Below are 17,969 nucleotides of genomic sequence, written 5' to 3'. Positions count from 1 at the left end.
TCAGGAGTCTGCACTTGTATGTATATAAGTGTGTGTACATTCTATTATTCTTAATAATATGTAAGAATAAATCATTTAACACATGGTGTTCTACTGATTGTCTGTGACTCTTGATTAATTTCCCAGACAATAATAAACGTACAGGAACAAAATGAGGTCACTGAGTTTGAGCTGATTTCCTAGAGTTACAGAACATGATTAAAGTAATAAGATTTATCCATTTAGTAAGCCACTTCACACTGTTTAATAATTTAATTCACTATACAATTGTTCACCGTTTAGTTATTTGATTATAGTGACCAACACAAGCTTTAAAACTGTATTCAGGAGAATAAGCCAGTGTGTATGGCGGAGAGAGAGAGAGACCTGATTCAGAGGAAAACACTATTGTGTTGCCTTCAAGGTAATTAATAAGCACTGCTCGGGGCTGTGGTAGTTTAGTTGTTAAGGTGCTCAGAAGGTTATGAGTTCAAATCACAGGTCCAACAAGCTGCCACCCTAGGAAACACCCTTAACCCTTAAGTGCTCATCTGTATAAGAATGAGATCAAATGTAAGGTGCTCTGGATAAAGGTGTCTGCCAAATGCTGTAAATATAATGTAAGCTGCAGCTGTCCATCACTATCAAATATTGCTTCCTCTGATATCATTATAATGATACTCAAATGTTATTATATAAAGTCAAATAACATCTGACCTTTCCCCCAGTTCGTGATTTTTATAAAGAATCTATACATTTTCAAAAATATTTTCATTCAGTCAATAAATAAGCTAATGTAACAACCAATAAAAACAAAAAACAGAGTTTGCACACAGATTTTTCTATTTTATTCATCTGTAGTTACATAACATGTTGAATTATACTGTAAGCTAACTGTAATTGACTGAGACTCTGACAAAAATGTGCTTTGAACAGCCTATACAATGTAAATTCTGGCACCCCGTACTTTATATCAATCAATTGTCATAACAATGATCATTTCCTCTGCCACTTCCAGCTTGGCTCACAAATCCAAAGTAGTATGTGTAAACGAATTATTAACAAAATAAAACGATTGGCAATAATTTGTATAACCACATCAGCTGTAGTCACATTGATGGAAATATTTTAATAAAACTTTATATTCTCTCTGCACCTGTGCAAAGTGTCCCAGTAGCTTTTTCACTGTGTTACTAAACACCAGAAAAATGAAAACCTGTGGCTCCTTGCACTGAGATTTTAAGAAAAATTGCTCTGTGATTATAGCATGCTTTGGGATAAGGAGTCCATTTGCCTTCATCCTCCCAGATCGATGGCATTATCCTAATGGAATTATCAAACATAATGATCCAGGATTCATTCATTCTTCGAAGGCCACGTCAGAGGTGTTCATCATATTGCTTCATGCAATACTTCATTAAAGATTAAAAGCTTCCTTCATACTAAAACATTCAGTTTGGCACAAGTTAGTGATCTACAATGCTCATAGCTTATGCCTTAACAGCAAGTGTTCGGAGAGAATGGTAGGATTCATGATTTGAGGGAAAGATGCTTTAAAGTAACCCGCTAAAAGCCAATTACAAGGCTGAGCAGTACCATATTGCTTTTTAACACTACAGGTCATGAATATAATAATTTTGTTAAGGACATGCTCTTCATTGCAATAAATACAGTATACACAAATCTGCTTTGTTGGCACAGTAAAAATCACACATATTTAACATACTTCTAAAGCAGAACAGATTGCTGAGCATATACATGAACAATTGTTAGTATTAAACCATTAAAAACCACAGCGCAGGTAAGAAAAATGTTTAAAAAGTGCCTTTGCATATCTCTTGGCAACAGGATAACACATTTTGGAAGCACTCACATTTTTTTCCTCAATTCCACGAATGACTTGGCACAAAGTAAGTAGTACAGTAGGTTCAGCACAGTAATAGGGCAAATGTGGGGAGAGAACAGTAATGACAGCTATTGATAATGTCTGCATTTGAACGTGTCCTCCGGAATGAGCCTCCCCCCTGGTAATGGCACTCATTTAATTTTTTTCTATACCTCTGTATTCTTTTAGAGGTAATTCAATTAAATCAGCCTTAACTGGCTTGGGACTAAAACTGTGAGGTCTCTGTAAAAGAAATGGCGTCACTCTTGTCCACAGTGAAGCCACCATTGACGTAGGATTTCTTCTCGCACTCTTCATCATCAAGAGTGGTCTCAAGGGCAAACGGATTGGCTACGTCGACATCAGAAGTAAGGTCCATCCTTTCCAACTCACGCTTTGAGAGCTTCTGGACTATTCCAGCACCATAGGCGTCCCCCAGCACATTGACCATAGTGCGGAAACGATCACTGAATAAAAAAGGGATGGAGATAGAATGAAAGTTTCACACTGCCCATTATAGTGTCAACAATGACAATATTCACACTGGAAAAAAAAACAATGTACAGAATCTTTAGCACACATAGATTGACCTAATATGTGTAACGTTTAACCATGCTTAGTTAAGTGTAGCCTTCAGAAGTGTCCTTTTTCCTTGCTATTTCCTGAAAATGCTAACTTTCCAATCCTGGGCACTTGAGTATCCCGTCCATCTCAGAGCGCTGAGTATTAAGCTCTAATTTCCCCCTCAGATGGCAACATCAGCTGAGGATTAGGAAAGGTCGGCATTCATGTGGTCCATTAAACCACCTAATGCCAGCCTCTAAGCCCTAAATTGAATTAACACCCTGCACACACTCCCTCTACACTAAAGGGCACGAGATGGCCAAATTCTATGTGAGACAAGACTGCCAAAAAGCTTCCTGTCATCAAGTCGCCATAATTACGGCTTTGTAGTCGTCTGTGTTTGAGTAACATGAAACATTTAAATTCGGACAGTATCATTAGCACTGGATTACAAAAAGTGAATAATATGTTAAAAGCTGCATAATTGTCTAGAGAATTTCTCAGACACTGTGTCAACAAGTATTAATCCCATTATATATAAAGCAAATTGTGCAAAATCTACTTCTGTATATATACTTACCCTCTACTTTATTAGGAACACATTCGCGCAGTTATTTAATAGCCAATCAGGCGACAGCAGTTTGAAGCCAAGTCACAGAGATTAATTTTTTGATCGATTTCTGATGTTTGATGTGAATATTAACTAAAGATTTTGACTTGATTCTGCGTGAACGGATACACTGTGATAAAATATTCTACCACTCCTTGAACATTGTGTGTATTCTACTGATCTGAATCATACATTTCTGCTCAGCTGTTCAAATGTATATAAATGGGATTCTGATTAGTAATTCAGATACGCACATCAGCCAATCAACAGCCACAATTATGGTGACATCACTGGCAGGAAGGCCCACTGCTGTCAGCACGATCACCATGGTTACCATTCCAGCATTAGGGACTCCAGCTGCACCAATACTGGCTACGGTTGCTGTAATACTGTGGAGGTAGTATTAATTACATTACTGCTGAGTCTTCTGGTTTTCAGAAGACATAACAAGACATAAATGATGAATGAAAATCACCGTTGCACAACAATTCCCATAAAAAAAGTAACTGCATTCTAGCTCGAATTCATTTTTCAGTTTCAGAAAATACTCCCCAGATGTGAATGGATTTTAATCGATACTTACCTAATTGTCACTATTTGTCCCACATCAAGGTCAAGACCGTTTAGCTGGGCAATAAATATGGCCGCCACTGCCTCATAAAGTGCAGTACCGTCCATGTTAATGGTGGCACCCACTGGAAGGACAAACCGGGTGATCCGCTTGTCAATCCTATTATTTTCCTCTGCACATCGGAAGGTGACTGGTAAGGTTGCAGAGCTAAAGCAAAGCAAGTTAAATATGTAACGTAATAATAAAACAATAATTCTAATTGTCACTTCACCGTTTATAATATTCCAACATATATATATATATATGACTTTTATATTTCACAAACATACACATATTAATAAATATCATAATAAACAAAACTAGAGATTATACTCTAATTCAGTATTTTTTTTGTCCCCACAATCTGCTCAGTGTTAAAAACAGATAGATTTCACCCTTCTATATAGGTTCATCTACTGTATTATGATGACACTACACTACACACTATACACCTACCCCTTTTCCTTTGTCACTCACACAACTCATATAACCACAGCTTAACTGACTTAACTTTTAACCTATGATTATCACTTTTCACTCGGTTCAGACATTGTAGAACACATTAGAAGATGAGGTTCACCTTGAGGAGATCATTAGAGCTGTTAACAATGCCTGTGCCATCCCCAGAGCAAATGTGAATGGATTCTTTCTTACAAAGGCGAAGTAGATCAGAGGTAAGAAAATAATGGCATGGATGGCAAGTCTGTGAAGTCATAAATGGTATATGTTATTATTGCGCATATCTGAGTCAGTGTAAGATAAAACAATATGCTTATCTGCAGATTTAAAAAGTGCATGTTGGCGAGCAGTACATCTAGAATTGTATAAAAAGTTCACCTGTTTGCCACCAATTAATATCATACATAATATCTGAGTCAGTGTTAAGTGGTTAAGGTGTTGGGCTACCAATCGGAAGGTTGTGAGTTCGATCCCAGGTCCACCAAGCTGCCACTGTTGGGCCCCTGAGCAAGGCCCTTAACGCTCAATTGCTCAGCTGTATAAAAATGAGATAATGTAAGTCGCTCTGGATAAGGGCATCTGCCAAATGCTGTAAATGTAAATGAAATAAACAATCTGCTTTCCTGCAGAAAAAATTTAATTATTTAATTATTACTGCAGAAAGTAATTAATTATTCTGGATTTGTGCTCGATCAGCTACAAAAGCATTAGTGAAGTCAGGCACTGGTGTCAGGTGAGGAGGCTTGGATCACAGAAATCACTCAAGTTCTTCACACCAAAATTGGCCAATCATATCTTAATTGTCATGCTGGAACAGGTTCGGGCCTATTAGTTCCAGTAAAGAGAAACTGTAATGCTTCATTTGTACTCAACTCTAATGCTTACACTTAATGCTTGTAATATGTTTTGATAACAGTTTGGGACAGAACCACACTGGTGTGATGGCCAGGTGTGCAAACTATAAAAAAGTGAAAATTGACAGCTAGTGGACTTGATATCAGTTCTGTTCGGGTTTTATTTTGATGTAGTGGTATATAATTTTACCTCTTAGTAAATATAAAATAAAGAGCTTGTGTGGTGGCAAGAAAATTAGAGCACTGATTATACTGATTTACACCTTCCCAAACACAAATAGTAGCACATAGCACTTCACCACCACTACTGTACATTGCCAGTGCTCTGATATCTTTTACATACTAAAGCTCAGCTATTTCATAACCAGTTCTTTAGCCCCAGCAGGATTATAGATATATAACACATACATATGAATTACGGATCGGAAGGCTGTGTGTTCAAATCTCACAACTGTTAAGCTGCCACCACTGGGTTCTTGAGCAAGGCCCTTAACCCTCAACTACTCTGTTGTATAAAATAAGATATATGTAAGTCGCTCTGGATAAGAGAATCTGCCAGTTGCTGTTAATGTAAATGTAAATTTTCTCCAAAACAGGATGTTTTGGAGAAAATCCATGGTAGCAAGCTGTAATACACTGTATCAGGAGGAATGTTCACTTTTACGCACACCCTGCAATTCTATCAAGGACATGATAGCACTTTATTTATCTTTTATGCAGCCATGTGAGAATCGAAATGTTCTTGGTATGACTCAGCGGCTGCAGTTCTCTAGCCTCATTCCTTTCCACTTCATTTAGCCACAGAATCTCTTCGTGGCTGTTGGGTCAGCAGCATTATTCATGTCACTGGAAATTTAGAGGTACATTCATTGAAAGGTCTTATTACTGTCTCCGCAGGTTGTGCAATTTTAGAAGTCCTTGGTTCCAATCTGGTCACGGACAGGGCCAGACAATATAACACAGTATTGTGGACGTAAAGGCAACCATGACTGCAGTAGTAAATCCACTTCACTGACAATCAATAAGGGAAAGTTAGCATTTCAGCAGATACTCACCCACTAAGCACAGTCATCATGTATAGACCCATTTTCCTAAAGATTTCCCAGTCATCTACTTCAATGATCTTAGCAGCAATCAGGAATAAGATACCCACAGGCATGTAACTACAAAGTCAAAAACAAGAACACTGTGATCAGGACTCAAAATTTAAACACATTTATTAAATATTACTATATTGCATATTATATAAGGAATGAGTGAAGAAATAATACTGACCACATAATGATTTGGACCAGTCTCATTGTGGCCTCATTCAGGGCATCAAAGAACTCCAGCAGGATACGTCCCCGTTCCCCCATTTTGCCAATGACCAGTCCAAACGCAACACAAAACACAATGAGACCGAGAACATTGATGCCGTCAGAGTATGTCCCTACTATAGTGTAGTCTTTGGTCAGGTTCTGAAAGTAGGCAGACAGACAGGTATATAATGTCCAAAAAATATTCACTTGTACCTGAACTCTTCCACCTGTGTTACTTTACTAGAGAGGTTTGTTAATAGAACTGTGTTTGGGGAAAAGCCTGTCTTCTCCTTTACCTGTGCAACAGCTGTAATTATGGTGGTTAAAGGTGGGAATGTTGTTGTAACCATATTGCTGGTGTTTGACACAGGCAGTTCTATCTCCTTGCGCTGAGTCTTGTACTGAAGGAGAGATATACATGGTTACATAGTTCATTCATTCATTCATTCATTCATTCATTCATTCATTTATTCATCCATTCATTCATGAGATCTATCATTTACCTGCTGAAAGCATGCCTGCACCAGATTCTCTGGAAACATATTCCTAATAAAATAAAAAGGACCATAGTTGGGTTCATATAACATTTCATCTAAGTGCATATTTAATATAAATGGCATTAAACCTGAACAAAAAACATTGAAGAAAAAATGTGATCCAGTCTTGTATATAGCCTGAACTGTAAGATGATAACAATAAAAAGCTGGTTAAAGTATAATGTTATATTATAACAACAGAAGCCACATGGCCTAGTGCTAAGAACAGCAACAAACAGTGATAAAAAATAATCATTTTAAAACTATTTTTAAATAAAATCTATTGGTTTCAGGTTTCAGAATTAAAAGAGATCAGGGCTTCATGTCCTATATTTTCTAATATCAGACTTGTAATCAGGTATTTAATTTGTCAATAGACATATTATAAAATAATGTTAATGTCAATCTCAAAAACAAGGTATGTACTGTAATGACAATCGGTACAATAAATGGTGACATTTTAGCTGCTTATTACTAACAAGCAGGACAACTTGGTATCCTCAGTCGCATTGAAGCAGCACAGCTAATTTGTCAATTTACAAAATAAATATTTGATGAAATCATTACAAATGATTGAGATTGTGAAAATAATTTAAAGTTTATAAAACTCTTCCGGATGGTGCCATATTTAGACAATTTTGGGGAGAGCAAAAATATTGCATGTATACGTATGTGTTTAAAAAGGGTAAAAAGGGAAAAGTCATGTGAGCAAATATAAACATACTATTGCCATTTTTGATTGGTGTATGTTTTTTTGAGTTTGTGATACTAAATGAAAAAGATTGTTAGATGTAACAAATGCTCAAATTATGAGGTAGTTACCTGAGAAGATCCAACAGTGTGTCAACAGTGGTAACATTTGGAGTGGATCCATCTCGGTCAATATCGTCTGCTGTCTGAGAGATTCCAGGTTTAATAGTTGTTACCAAGATTATACCTGTTGGGGATATTAGGTTTTTTGTGTGAAGTGTCTTAATGTAGAACACAAATGTTTTCTACATCATTATCATTAAAAATGTTAATCTTGCTTACCAAGAATAACAGCTATGATTGTGGTGGATAAGTAGTAGATGACTGCACGGAGTCCAATGCGGCCTGACACCTCTGAATCCAGAGCTGCTACTCCTGTAGCAGAATAACACTGTTGTAATTTTTTTTCATAATGATATAAGCACGACTTCAAATAATAGCAATCTCTCAATATTAAGATAAAATAACTAGAATTCTGCAAGAATTGTGTAACAACACAGATTTATTTGCACAATAGGAAAAAACAAAGTATATTACAATTGAATTCTGTATAAGCTCGTTGATGAACCTTTTTGCATTTGACCTGCATTACTTTGACCAAACCAATGGTGGGAGACATCAACACCCACAGTTCCACCCATCTGAACACCTCTTAAAAGCAATTAAGATGGTTAGGACACCATGTTCTATGATTTGTTTAAAAAAAACATTATATCACATTATGGCTAATGTGATACTATGATAATGATTAAAAAACTGCGTTACACAGTCCAAATTGTTTGGATCACTAAAGCCTGGTCTTACATGAATGATTGTTTTCAGTTTAATTGTCTACACGGCAAGGTTTATTATTACATAAGCGTTTTATCCACACTTTTAAAAAATAACCTAGGGATTTATACGGCTTTTTCTTTTTCTTTTTATAAGATATGGCCTTTCTGTCAGCTATTTGTCCTGTACACTCTGATACATGTAAACCTTGATAATTATGTCCCATCAGCAGCAGATGAAGCAGTGAGAGCCGCTCTATTGAGTGGAGGATTTCTTAATAGTCACTCTAAGACAGAATAAAACACATACAGTAGAGTACATATGTTTATATACACAACATGGTGAATAATTAAATGAAAGGGAGCAAGTACCTGTCTTTGATAAGACATAGCTGACTGCATGTAGACGAACTGTATTTTTCCTTTACTTACACTCTCTCTGGAAAACTAATAGTGTACTAAATATGTCCCATGTACAGAGTGCGATACTACTATATTAAATAATATGTCACTGCACTTAACATGACAGCCACTAAACACTTCCACACTCTGAATAACCAGACTTTTAATCATACTTATCTGTTACATATTATGTTTGTATGTCTTTTATCCTATTTAAGCTCTGTGTCTTCTTTTGTTAACTGCAAGGTATATTATTATACCTTGCTTTATATATTACTCATATTACTAAGCTGTTATAGTATCACTGTTTATTCCTGTTTTTGTATCTCTGTCTGTTTGTTTGATTGCCCCTGTTCATCCCTGGGCTGTTTTTGTGTCACAATCTGTATTACACGATCTGTATTCCTTATTTTGTGACAATTTTTGTCTTTTGCTCTTTTGGTTTATTGTCATTGGTCATTCTCAGTCACTTGTTTTTGTGTCAGTAAAATTCTCCTGCATTTGCATTCAACCCATTCAAAAGAGTTCATTTTGTGGCATACCGTACTATACTACACTGTATTATATCACAACCAGTAACCAGTTGTTTTGGGCGAGAGTGAAAAGCCTGTCCAATGTTTACTTAACAGCTGCAAATCAGTTTGCAGTAAAAAAACAACAACTACAAAATCATACTACAAGATGCACCTATTATTTTTTTTATTATTTGTTAAATGTATTACTTTGTCAGTATTTCCAGAATTCCCAGACCCCCGCAATATATTGTTACCTGTTATCATGCTGGAGATGATTAAGGGCAAGATAACAAGCTTTAGCATTCTCATCAACAGCTCACCAGGAAAACCAAAGTATTGCTTATCAAGATGGGAGAGTGCAGCATATTCCCTTACTAACACACCCAGTCCAGTTCCTGTTAAAAGAACATAAACACACACACACACACACACACACACACACACACACACAAACAGAACTTCATAATGAACAGTAGTAAAATTCCACACAAGTACCAAAACATTGCATGACCTTTTCCTGGTCAATGGGTCACAGGAAATTCATTAAATCAAATATTTGCTGTATATCAGTAGGTTTTCCAGAATGATGCCTAGAGACTATTGTCCGATGGGTTAAAAAGCGAAGGGATGTTTAAATCCCAGTCAAGCTGTTAACGAGTGGAAACTTTTACAGTGTTGGTAAAACTGACTGAAAGCATCAGATTTGCACACATACAAAATTGCTACTATTTACTATAACACTGAGCATTGCAGTAATGAATAGCTCTGTATAATCACTCAAAAGTTCAGCCTGGACTGATAAATGCTCATGTGATCGAGTCTCCTACACTGAATTACAGTAACTGACGAAATACTGTGAAATTCCTCTCTTTGCAGTAAATGGTTTGTTAAAAATAACCTAATATTATCTTTGGAATGCTTAATTTGAGTGAAAGTAGCGTTAACACAGAGGATTGAGTCATAATTTATAATCATATGATAAGTATGACATTATCAAGTATGACATTTACTTGGAATGGATTGCTGATTATAGTGGGTGGTACATTCTTACAGGACATTTTTACATTTTAGTCTCTTACATGATGTTAGTACTGCTTGTAAGCAGTACATCCATGGTTTTGATGATCAATTGTAAAGATGTGAATCCCCAGAGAAGCCAGAGGGTCATTATTACTTATGTAGTGTTAGAATCTATAATTCAAACCTGAAATTTTATTTTTATCACTTTATTTGATGGACCATAAATTTGAAATCTTTCTGCAGTTCATAAACAAGGCTGACCTGCTGGATTTACAACCCAAAATCAGCTTACATTTAGATGAAGATTGCTTACGATGTTATGATAGTAAGATGGCACAGTCGGTAGCATGGATTCCTCACAGGGTCTCTAGTTTGATCTCCATCACAGGTGAAGCTTTGCGTGTTTATGTTTGCAATTTCACATTTCCATTTATATTTACAGCGTATAATCCCTTATACACAGCGACTTACATTTATCTCATTTTTTACACAATTGTGCAGTTGAGGGCTAAGGGCCTTGCTCGAGGGCCCTGCAGTGGCAGTTTGTAGCTCTGCTGTGTCTGTTTGAGATTCCTCTGGGTTCTCTTGTTTCCTCCAACCTCCCAAAGACATACAGTGGACTAAAGACTAATTGCCCATAAGTATAAATTTGTGTGTCTACTGGGTTAGATGATGGACTGGCATTCCATCCAGGGTGTTATTCCAGTCCCTCAGGTGTTTCTGGGAAAGGGTCCAGATCTAACATTAACCTGATCGGAATAAAGTGGGTACGCTTGCTTAATAAATAAATGTTCCGACAGGGTCTTCTTTTTTTTCCTTTTCTTTTTTTAAACATATTTAGTAAAAGTATTAGATTGAAGAGATGAATTTGAAGAGTTTGGATACCTAAGCTGGATATATTACAAGACAACTTTACTGCTCTACATTCCGTATACATTCCCAATGTCATGTATATGATCATAGTTTCTAATTCGACTCTTATACTTTATTCTTTTCTTCATTTTGATTTATCTGTAAGGTTTGGGACACAAACTGGGGATTCCAAATTATGCTAAAAAAAAATTCCAAACAATTTTAAAATAATAAAGGCTAATAACAAGTGAGAGATAGTACATAGTAAATCATAACATGCTTGACTCGTACTTCTCAAGTATTATGCAATCCGCAATAGACATATTTATTTGGTGTCTGAATAGTTGTATAATTGTATGAGACACTAACGGGTATAAAAATGCACAAAGTGCAACAGAGAGCGAAATACAGTTGCTGTAGCCATGTTGAAGCTGGAGCTCACTGATAGGTTGGATGTGCTGCCCAAATTTTGAAGGAAAAATTGTATGTTAGAGGTGGTTTGAACCCAAATTTGATTCATATAATATGTTTTTTTTTTAATACAGAACTTATTAAGCAGCATAGATGACAATTGTTAGCCAAACATGGTCTTTGTAGTTAAGTGTGTCATAATGTAGACAAGGAGGTGAATGAGTTTAATGAAACATCTGATTTATTAACAACATTAGGCTCATAGGTCCTGTGCAAAACAAAAAAGTTTTTTTTGTTCACCAAACCTAACCAATCTGGGATTTTTAAATATATTCTTTAAGTAAACTGAATTACCAGCATGTACATGTTTTAACATGTTAAGACTCTGAAGGTTGGGCATTGACTTTAAAGTACTTTATAAGTGAATAGCAGCAATAAAAGACTGCTAAATGATCAACTGTGATATACAAAAATGCAGAACTCTGCAATAGTATGTCTTTATGGGGCAATCATCAAATAAGGTCAATTTAGTGCATCTTACAGTTCACACAACATGAAATCAGTATAGTCTGACTCTTGCATTAAACACATGGCAGTACTTCACAAAGCAGGATAGATATTTGTTAAAATAAGTTTGGTATAACAAAATATATTTACAATCAAATTGGATGATATTCATGAATCACCAGAATTTGAATCAGAACTACAGGGAATCTGTATATACTTGAATGACACTCAATGCAACTGAAGCTTATCTTATCTGAGTTAGAAATATTACTTCACAACATTGTTTGTCACACCTTTCTGTGGTTACGAAATTCAGTAGGTTTAAAGTGTAAATGTTTTGTTCAGTATGCCTGACAGAACTTTGCTAGTAAACATACATGTGATCATATGATTTTCACCATGATAATTTGAGGAACATATGATAAGGATAAAACACACAAGTCGAATTTTATCATTTTAAGTCCTGAAACATCACATCGCACAAATAAAACCTTATGGCATTTTAATAACATCTGATCACATTAATTTGGTAATATTATGATACAAAACACTTTTACAGAAATCTGGATGTAATACTAAAAATTAGGGGTAAAAGAAGCTAGGAAAAATCTCCCTGAAACAATGTGAGATAGAAACCGTGAGAGGGACCAGACTCAAAATGGATCCCATCCTATTGTTGGTGACAGCAGATAGCCAGATTATATATCCTTATTCTTCCACAACTATATTACTCATAGTCTTTGAATCACAGTCTTTATGATTACAGCAGAAGTTTTCAGCAACAGTTCTAGAGTACCCAAGTGACGTTTTCTGCTGAGGCAGGGGTTAGTCTTGAGCATTTACTCTTTCTGTTAAGTGCAATCTTTGGGATATTCATATGGGGCCACTCCCAGCAGGAGAGTGAGTCACAGGTGCATGTAACAATCATGTGAAACAAAATAAATCAAACAGGAAGTGTGAACCACATATGTAAAATTAATATGTGAATCATATGATGATATGATATGACTTTTCTGCAAGTATTTTTAAACAGTAGACCATTGCAGCTCCTGTTCTAGACAGGTTCATAGTCTTGGGAATTACCAAAGGCTAACCATTAACAGAATAATTGAGACCAGCACTAGATGATAATGTGTGATAAAAAAGAGTTTTCATGATCACACGCTGAGTCTAGTCACGCTGCCCTGTGGTGGCTTCTAAATGTTTGAAAAGCCAAGTGAGACTTGGACACCAATCTCTCTCTCTCTCTGTCTCTCACACACACACATTCTCTCTCTCTCTCTCTCTCTCTCTCTCTCTCTCTCTCTCTCTCTCTCTCTCTCTCTCACACACACACACACTCTCTCTCTCTCTCTCTCTCTCTCTCTCTCTCTCTCTCTCTCTCTCTCTCTCTCTCTCTCACACACACACACACACACACACACACACGGACACGCCCACATATTAAGACCATGGGAAAGCTGGTCAGTGATTAATTACCTATGAACACAACCATCTGAAACATCTAAAATGCCAGTGCTGTAAATAACACACTAGTTCTTGCAAAGACTCTGTTATGAAGCTACATGGTAAAAAAAGAGAATTATAGAGGAGAGGAAAAGTCTCATTTTGGCAGCATTTTGGCAGCAATTGTGATGTGTTGAATGATATCCACAATACGGACAAATAGCACTCTGTAGAGACATAAAAAGAGATAGAGAGGGGGAGAAGGAGAGTGCTGCAGCTGCAGAAGAATGGAGGTGCTCTCTGTCACAGCACGCTCGCATGCGGCACACACAATAAACCCACAGGAGACAAAGCAGATGAAAGACATCATTATTTCTGGAAACATGCAGCTTAGTCACTACAGAACCACCTGTCCTGCCTTACGTTCAGACAGATCTATAATATTGTAGCAGACTTACCCAGAAACACAGAGGCAATGGTTGCTATGAGAACCCAGTTTCTCTTCAGCATGCCTTTCACATCTCTGCCTCTCCTTTCCTTCTTGGCCAACATGTCCATACTCATAGTCCAAAGCAAGGCACAAAGGCAGGCAAACGATCAACCAAAACGTTACTTGCCACCTCTCAGCAGCTCTACTATCTCTAAAAAGGTGCACAGGAATGAGCAGAGAAGAAGCTTTTACAAATGCAACGAGGCGGCTTTATAAAGGATGCTGCTGTCAGTTCCAACAGGGTGGGGGGTGGGAGGCAGGAGCAGGAGCGTAAGTGAAATGTGTGCAAATCGAGTGTGTGTGTGGAGCTGCTGGGAAGGATTTGGTTCTCATAATAACCTTTGACCAGATATCCTGACTGTAGTGCTTGTTTTCTTGCAGTGTGATTATGCACTGGTGGATATTATGCCACCTTTTTATACAGAAGGGTGTTCATTATTCCCTTGTCTAACCCCCCCACCCCCGCCCCCTGTTGGTGGTTTATTTTTTTATATTAAAAATGCTATTTGTGTAGTTTCAGAAATCTTTGTTAACCGCATCTAATATCTAATGTCTAATGTTAAAAAGAAGAATTGTGAATCTTGCAATAAATGGGATAAACTAATTTTCGACCAAAAAATATAACCAGAAAGAAAAGACTTGACAAAATTGCCAAAAAACAAAAAAACACCCCAAAAATAAAAAAAAAAACAAAACAAAAAAAAAAACATTTGCGTACATGTTTGTGTTTTGCTGAATAGGGTTTTCAGTCTTGACAATTTGAATGATTACAAATTTAGATCAAATCTGATTTGGGTACAAAATTCAACATTTAAATATCCAGGGTTTAATAGATTACTTAGGAAATCCAGCACTGTGGTAAATGATATGACTTACAGTAAATGTGTAACCAGTATTTCAACTTTTTAGAAAAAAGTTCCTTGGAAATACGTAATAATTGATACCATACATTACACAGTGACACCACAGCTCAAAAACATACAACTTTATGACAAGCCAGTTAAACATTACATCATTTTGCAATGGCACCTTTGTTTTATTTTTTGTTAGAGAAATGTGTGTTGTGTGTTCCTTTAACAAAATCCTTCTCATATTTATATAATGCAGGAAATAAAAACCTTGCAAGTGTCATAGATTAGATACCTTCTGATATACATACAATAATTATTTTGATTTGTATCACCTTGGATTTTTTTTTATTATGTGGATTAAATCTACAATATGTTAATTTTCTTTTCTTTTTTTTCTTTTCTTTTTTTTAGGACTACAATTTATAGTGCATTGATGAGGAAAAGGAGCTTCCTTTTCAGAAAGCAGTAGCAGTGATATGATGATGTTTACTGCCCCCGTGTGCCAGAGAACATGTAGCAAGTAAATGCACTGTTAAATCTGACTGGTGAGGATCTAGTTTAACTGTATTGCAAGTCGACAATATTGGATTTTTGCCACAAAGTCCATATACTTTTACTTCTCATGCTAGATAAAAGTTACAATAACATGCTAATAATGCTTCCTTTTAGTGCAATTTTTGCTACTCCTCCAAATTTTGTGCTTGAGACTGGTCTAAGCAAAAGTTATATGCTGCTCAGTTATTCATCTAGACCTTTCCACTTTTATAGACAGAGAATTCCAGACTGTTCATGTTCAACATAGACACAAGAGTGAAACTGTAATGCACCTTTATAGACAGAGAATTCCAGACTGTTCATGTTCAACATAGACACAAGAGTGAAACTGTAATGCACTCTTGAATCCCTTTTGCATAAATGTATGGTTCTACTTTACTCTGATTGCTTAGACAACAATTGTAGCATGTCTGTGAAAGTGCTTATCATTTAATTTGGGTGCTTGGCCCCTTAAAATGCTGCTTGCAGATTTAATAATAATAATAATAATAATAATAATAATAATAATAATAATAATAACAATAATAATAATAATAATAATAATAATAATTTTCGTCTTGTTCTTGTTCTTCTTGCTCTTGATATGTTTGTCACCATTCAAATGTAAAGCAAACATTGCAAGTGCAGTTGTGCTCTGTGACATTATAAAAATTAAAAATTATTTCCCAAGGTGGTGTGCATATGCATAGATGCATGGTTTAATCTAAGTGTCTGTACTGTAAGGGTCTGTTTTCCTTGGCAATAAAGTGAAAATTCAGGTGCTTTCACATCGCTCATTTGTATAGTAGCACCCAGACAGATGCAATTGTAGCATGTAATTGTGTCTGCTCATTCTTTATTCGATACCTCATAACTGAAACACATTCTGCTAACATCCCTGTGTTTTGCTGAACAAGCTTTTTATTTTGAGCAAGGAAATTACAAAAACACTGCTATAATTTAAATAACATTAAAACTATAGCATGTGTATGATCCTGTTTAGAAAGCAGTGGCAGTGATCTAGTGATCTATTCTGCCCTTGTCTTGTTATAGGCCCTTTCTCATTAAAGCCATTATATACAGTATATATATATATATATAGGCCTGTTATTCTCTCTTATATGTAGGCCTTATTAAAGCCAAGGAATTTTTTCTAAAACACACAAAGAAGCTGAGTAAAAATATGCCGAACCTGTCTAGATTTCTGGCTGATACCTTAATGTTTAGAAAATCAACAGGGGGAATAAATAAGCACAAACTGATTAAACCAAGATCAGCCTCTGCATGTTATTCGACCACGTCTTTATTCTTGGCACCAACGGCTGTTTCTCTTGCTCAATAATGTCAGAACAAAGCAGAACTATTAGGGAAAATATAGTGTGCTATCTTATTGTGATAATATATGGCCTAAAATATATACTACGGAAAATCAACATCGTGCTCTATATGTAAAAAAGATAGTAGGTTTGTTGCCACAGTGCACAGAATTACTAGGTAGATAAAACTTGTATCACACAGTCTAATGCACAAAATGGCCTTTGGGGGGAACTATTTCATAATCTCACAGGCTTTATTTGTGAAACTAGCAGCCTATGCTTGTTATTATGGTTAATGCCAAGGGGATTTATATTTCAGGTGCTGTTATGCCATGTGGAATATTCTATACTATTATGAGACAGTTTCCTGGCGGCTCATTAGGATTATGCATATATGTCCACTTTCTGCCAGGCTTCGTTATTAGAAGTGATATACAAATAGATTTCATAAAAGTATAAAGAAGACTATAGCAATTATACATAAGTCAAAAGTATGTTTCATTCTCAGCAAAGGTTTGTAATATAAACAAACTTACAATGACTTACTATGATTATGAATTTGTTGTTATGTCACCGCATCTTTTGAGATTTTTTTATTTCTCTTTCTTTCTCTCCTAAAAGATAAGATGACGGTAAAATAAAGCATTCATTATATTGAAATTTAGACACAAGGCCACTATCATTGTTTGTGGAATTAGTCACCACGGATACCTTCCTCACTAGCTGGGGTAATGTGGTGATACAGAGGAAGCAGATCCCCAGGGTGAGAGTACCAGCTGACAGTGAGGGCAGCCTTCAAAAAATATTTTTTTTTCAGGCTCAGATATTGCATGATACTCTTTTTTAACAATATTGTGTAGGTCACATACATTAATCAACAGGGCAGCAGGAGGTTAGAGGACTGTCTCTGCCTTTACAAAAACCTTTACAAAATGGTTAGCCTAAAGGCACAAATACTGAGAGGGATGCTACACCCAGACATAGTATCGCAGATCTAGGAATATTTTGGCAGGACACAGATGGGCTTCTTTCCGATGCTAAATTGACTTATTGTGGTGCTGGACAGTAACACTAGCTCAGAATATGCAGTAATGCACTGTGTACTATACACTTTTCTCCCTTTACCCCTGATTCTGCGCACATTGCACAGAAATCAGCTTTCAAACCATAGTCCAGCCCTAATAGTAAACCATGAGGCAAAGGTTTTCACTGATACACTGACTCTTGTCAGACAAAGGACTGTGCAAAGCTTCATCATCCTTTACTAAAAAATTGAGACAACCAGCCTCTCTAATGGAGACAGAAGC

At 36.2% G+C, this 17,969-nt stretch overlaps 1 protein-coding gene across 1 annotated transcript; it reads right to left on the bottom strand.

Moving 5' to 3' along the window:
• Positions 1-804: 804 nt before the first annotated feature.
• Positions 805-14,333, bottom strand: slc1a1 (solute carrier family 1 member 1). Its single transcript, XM_060874432.1, has 12 exons — positions 13,930-14,333; positions 9,490-9,630; positions 7,831-7,923; positions 7,621-7,735; positions 6,766-6,808; positions 6,559-6,663; positions 6,237-6,421; positions 6,017-6,124; positions 4,229-4,351; positions 3,622-3,816; positions 3,293-3,427; positions 805-2,331 (listed from the first exon to the last, which is right to left on the bottom strand). The coding sequence occupies exons 1-12, from the start codon at positions 14,033-14,035 to the stop codon at positions 2,091-2,093; spliced, it is 1,590 nt and encodes a 529-aa protein (XP_060730415.1). The 5' UTR covers positions 14,036-14,333; the 3' UTR covers positions 805-2,090.
• Positions 14,334-17,969: the final 3,636 nt, after the last annotated feature.

The sequence above is a fragment of the Tachysurus vachellii genome, chromosome 7 (genome assembly GCF_030014155.1).
Source record: "Tachysurus vachellii isolate PV-2020 chromosome 7, HZAU_Pvac_v1, whole genome shotgun sequence".
NCBI classification, from domain to species: Eukaryota; Metazoa; Chordata; class Actinopteri; order Siluriformes; family Bagridae; genus Tachysurus; species Tachysurus vachellii.
Note: the sequence above shows the minus strand (reverse complement) of the source record. Positions and strands in the feature narration are given on the sequence as shown.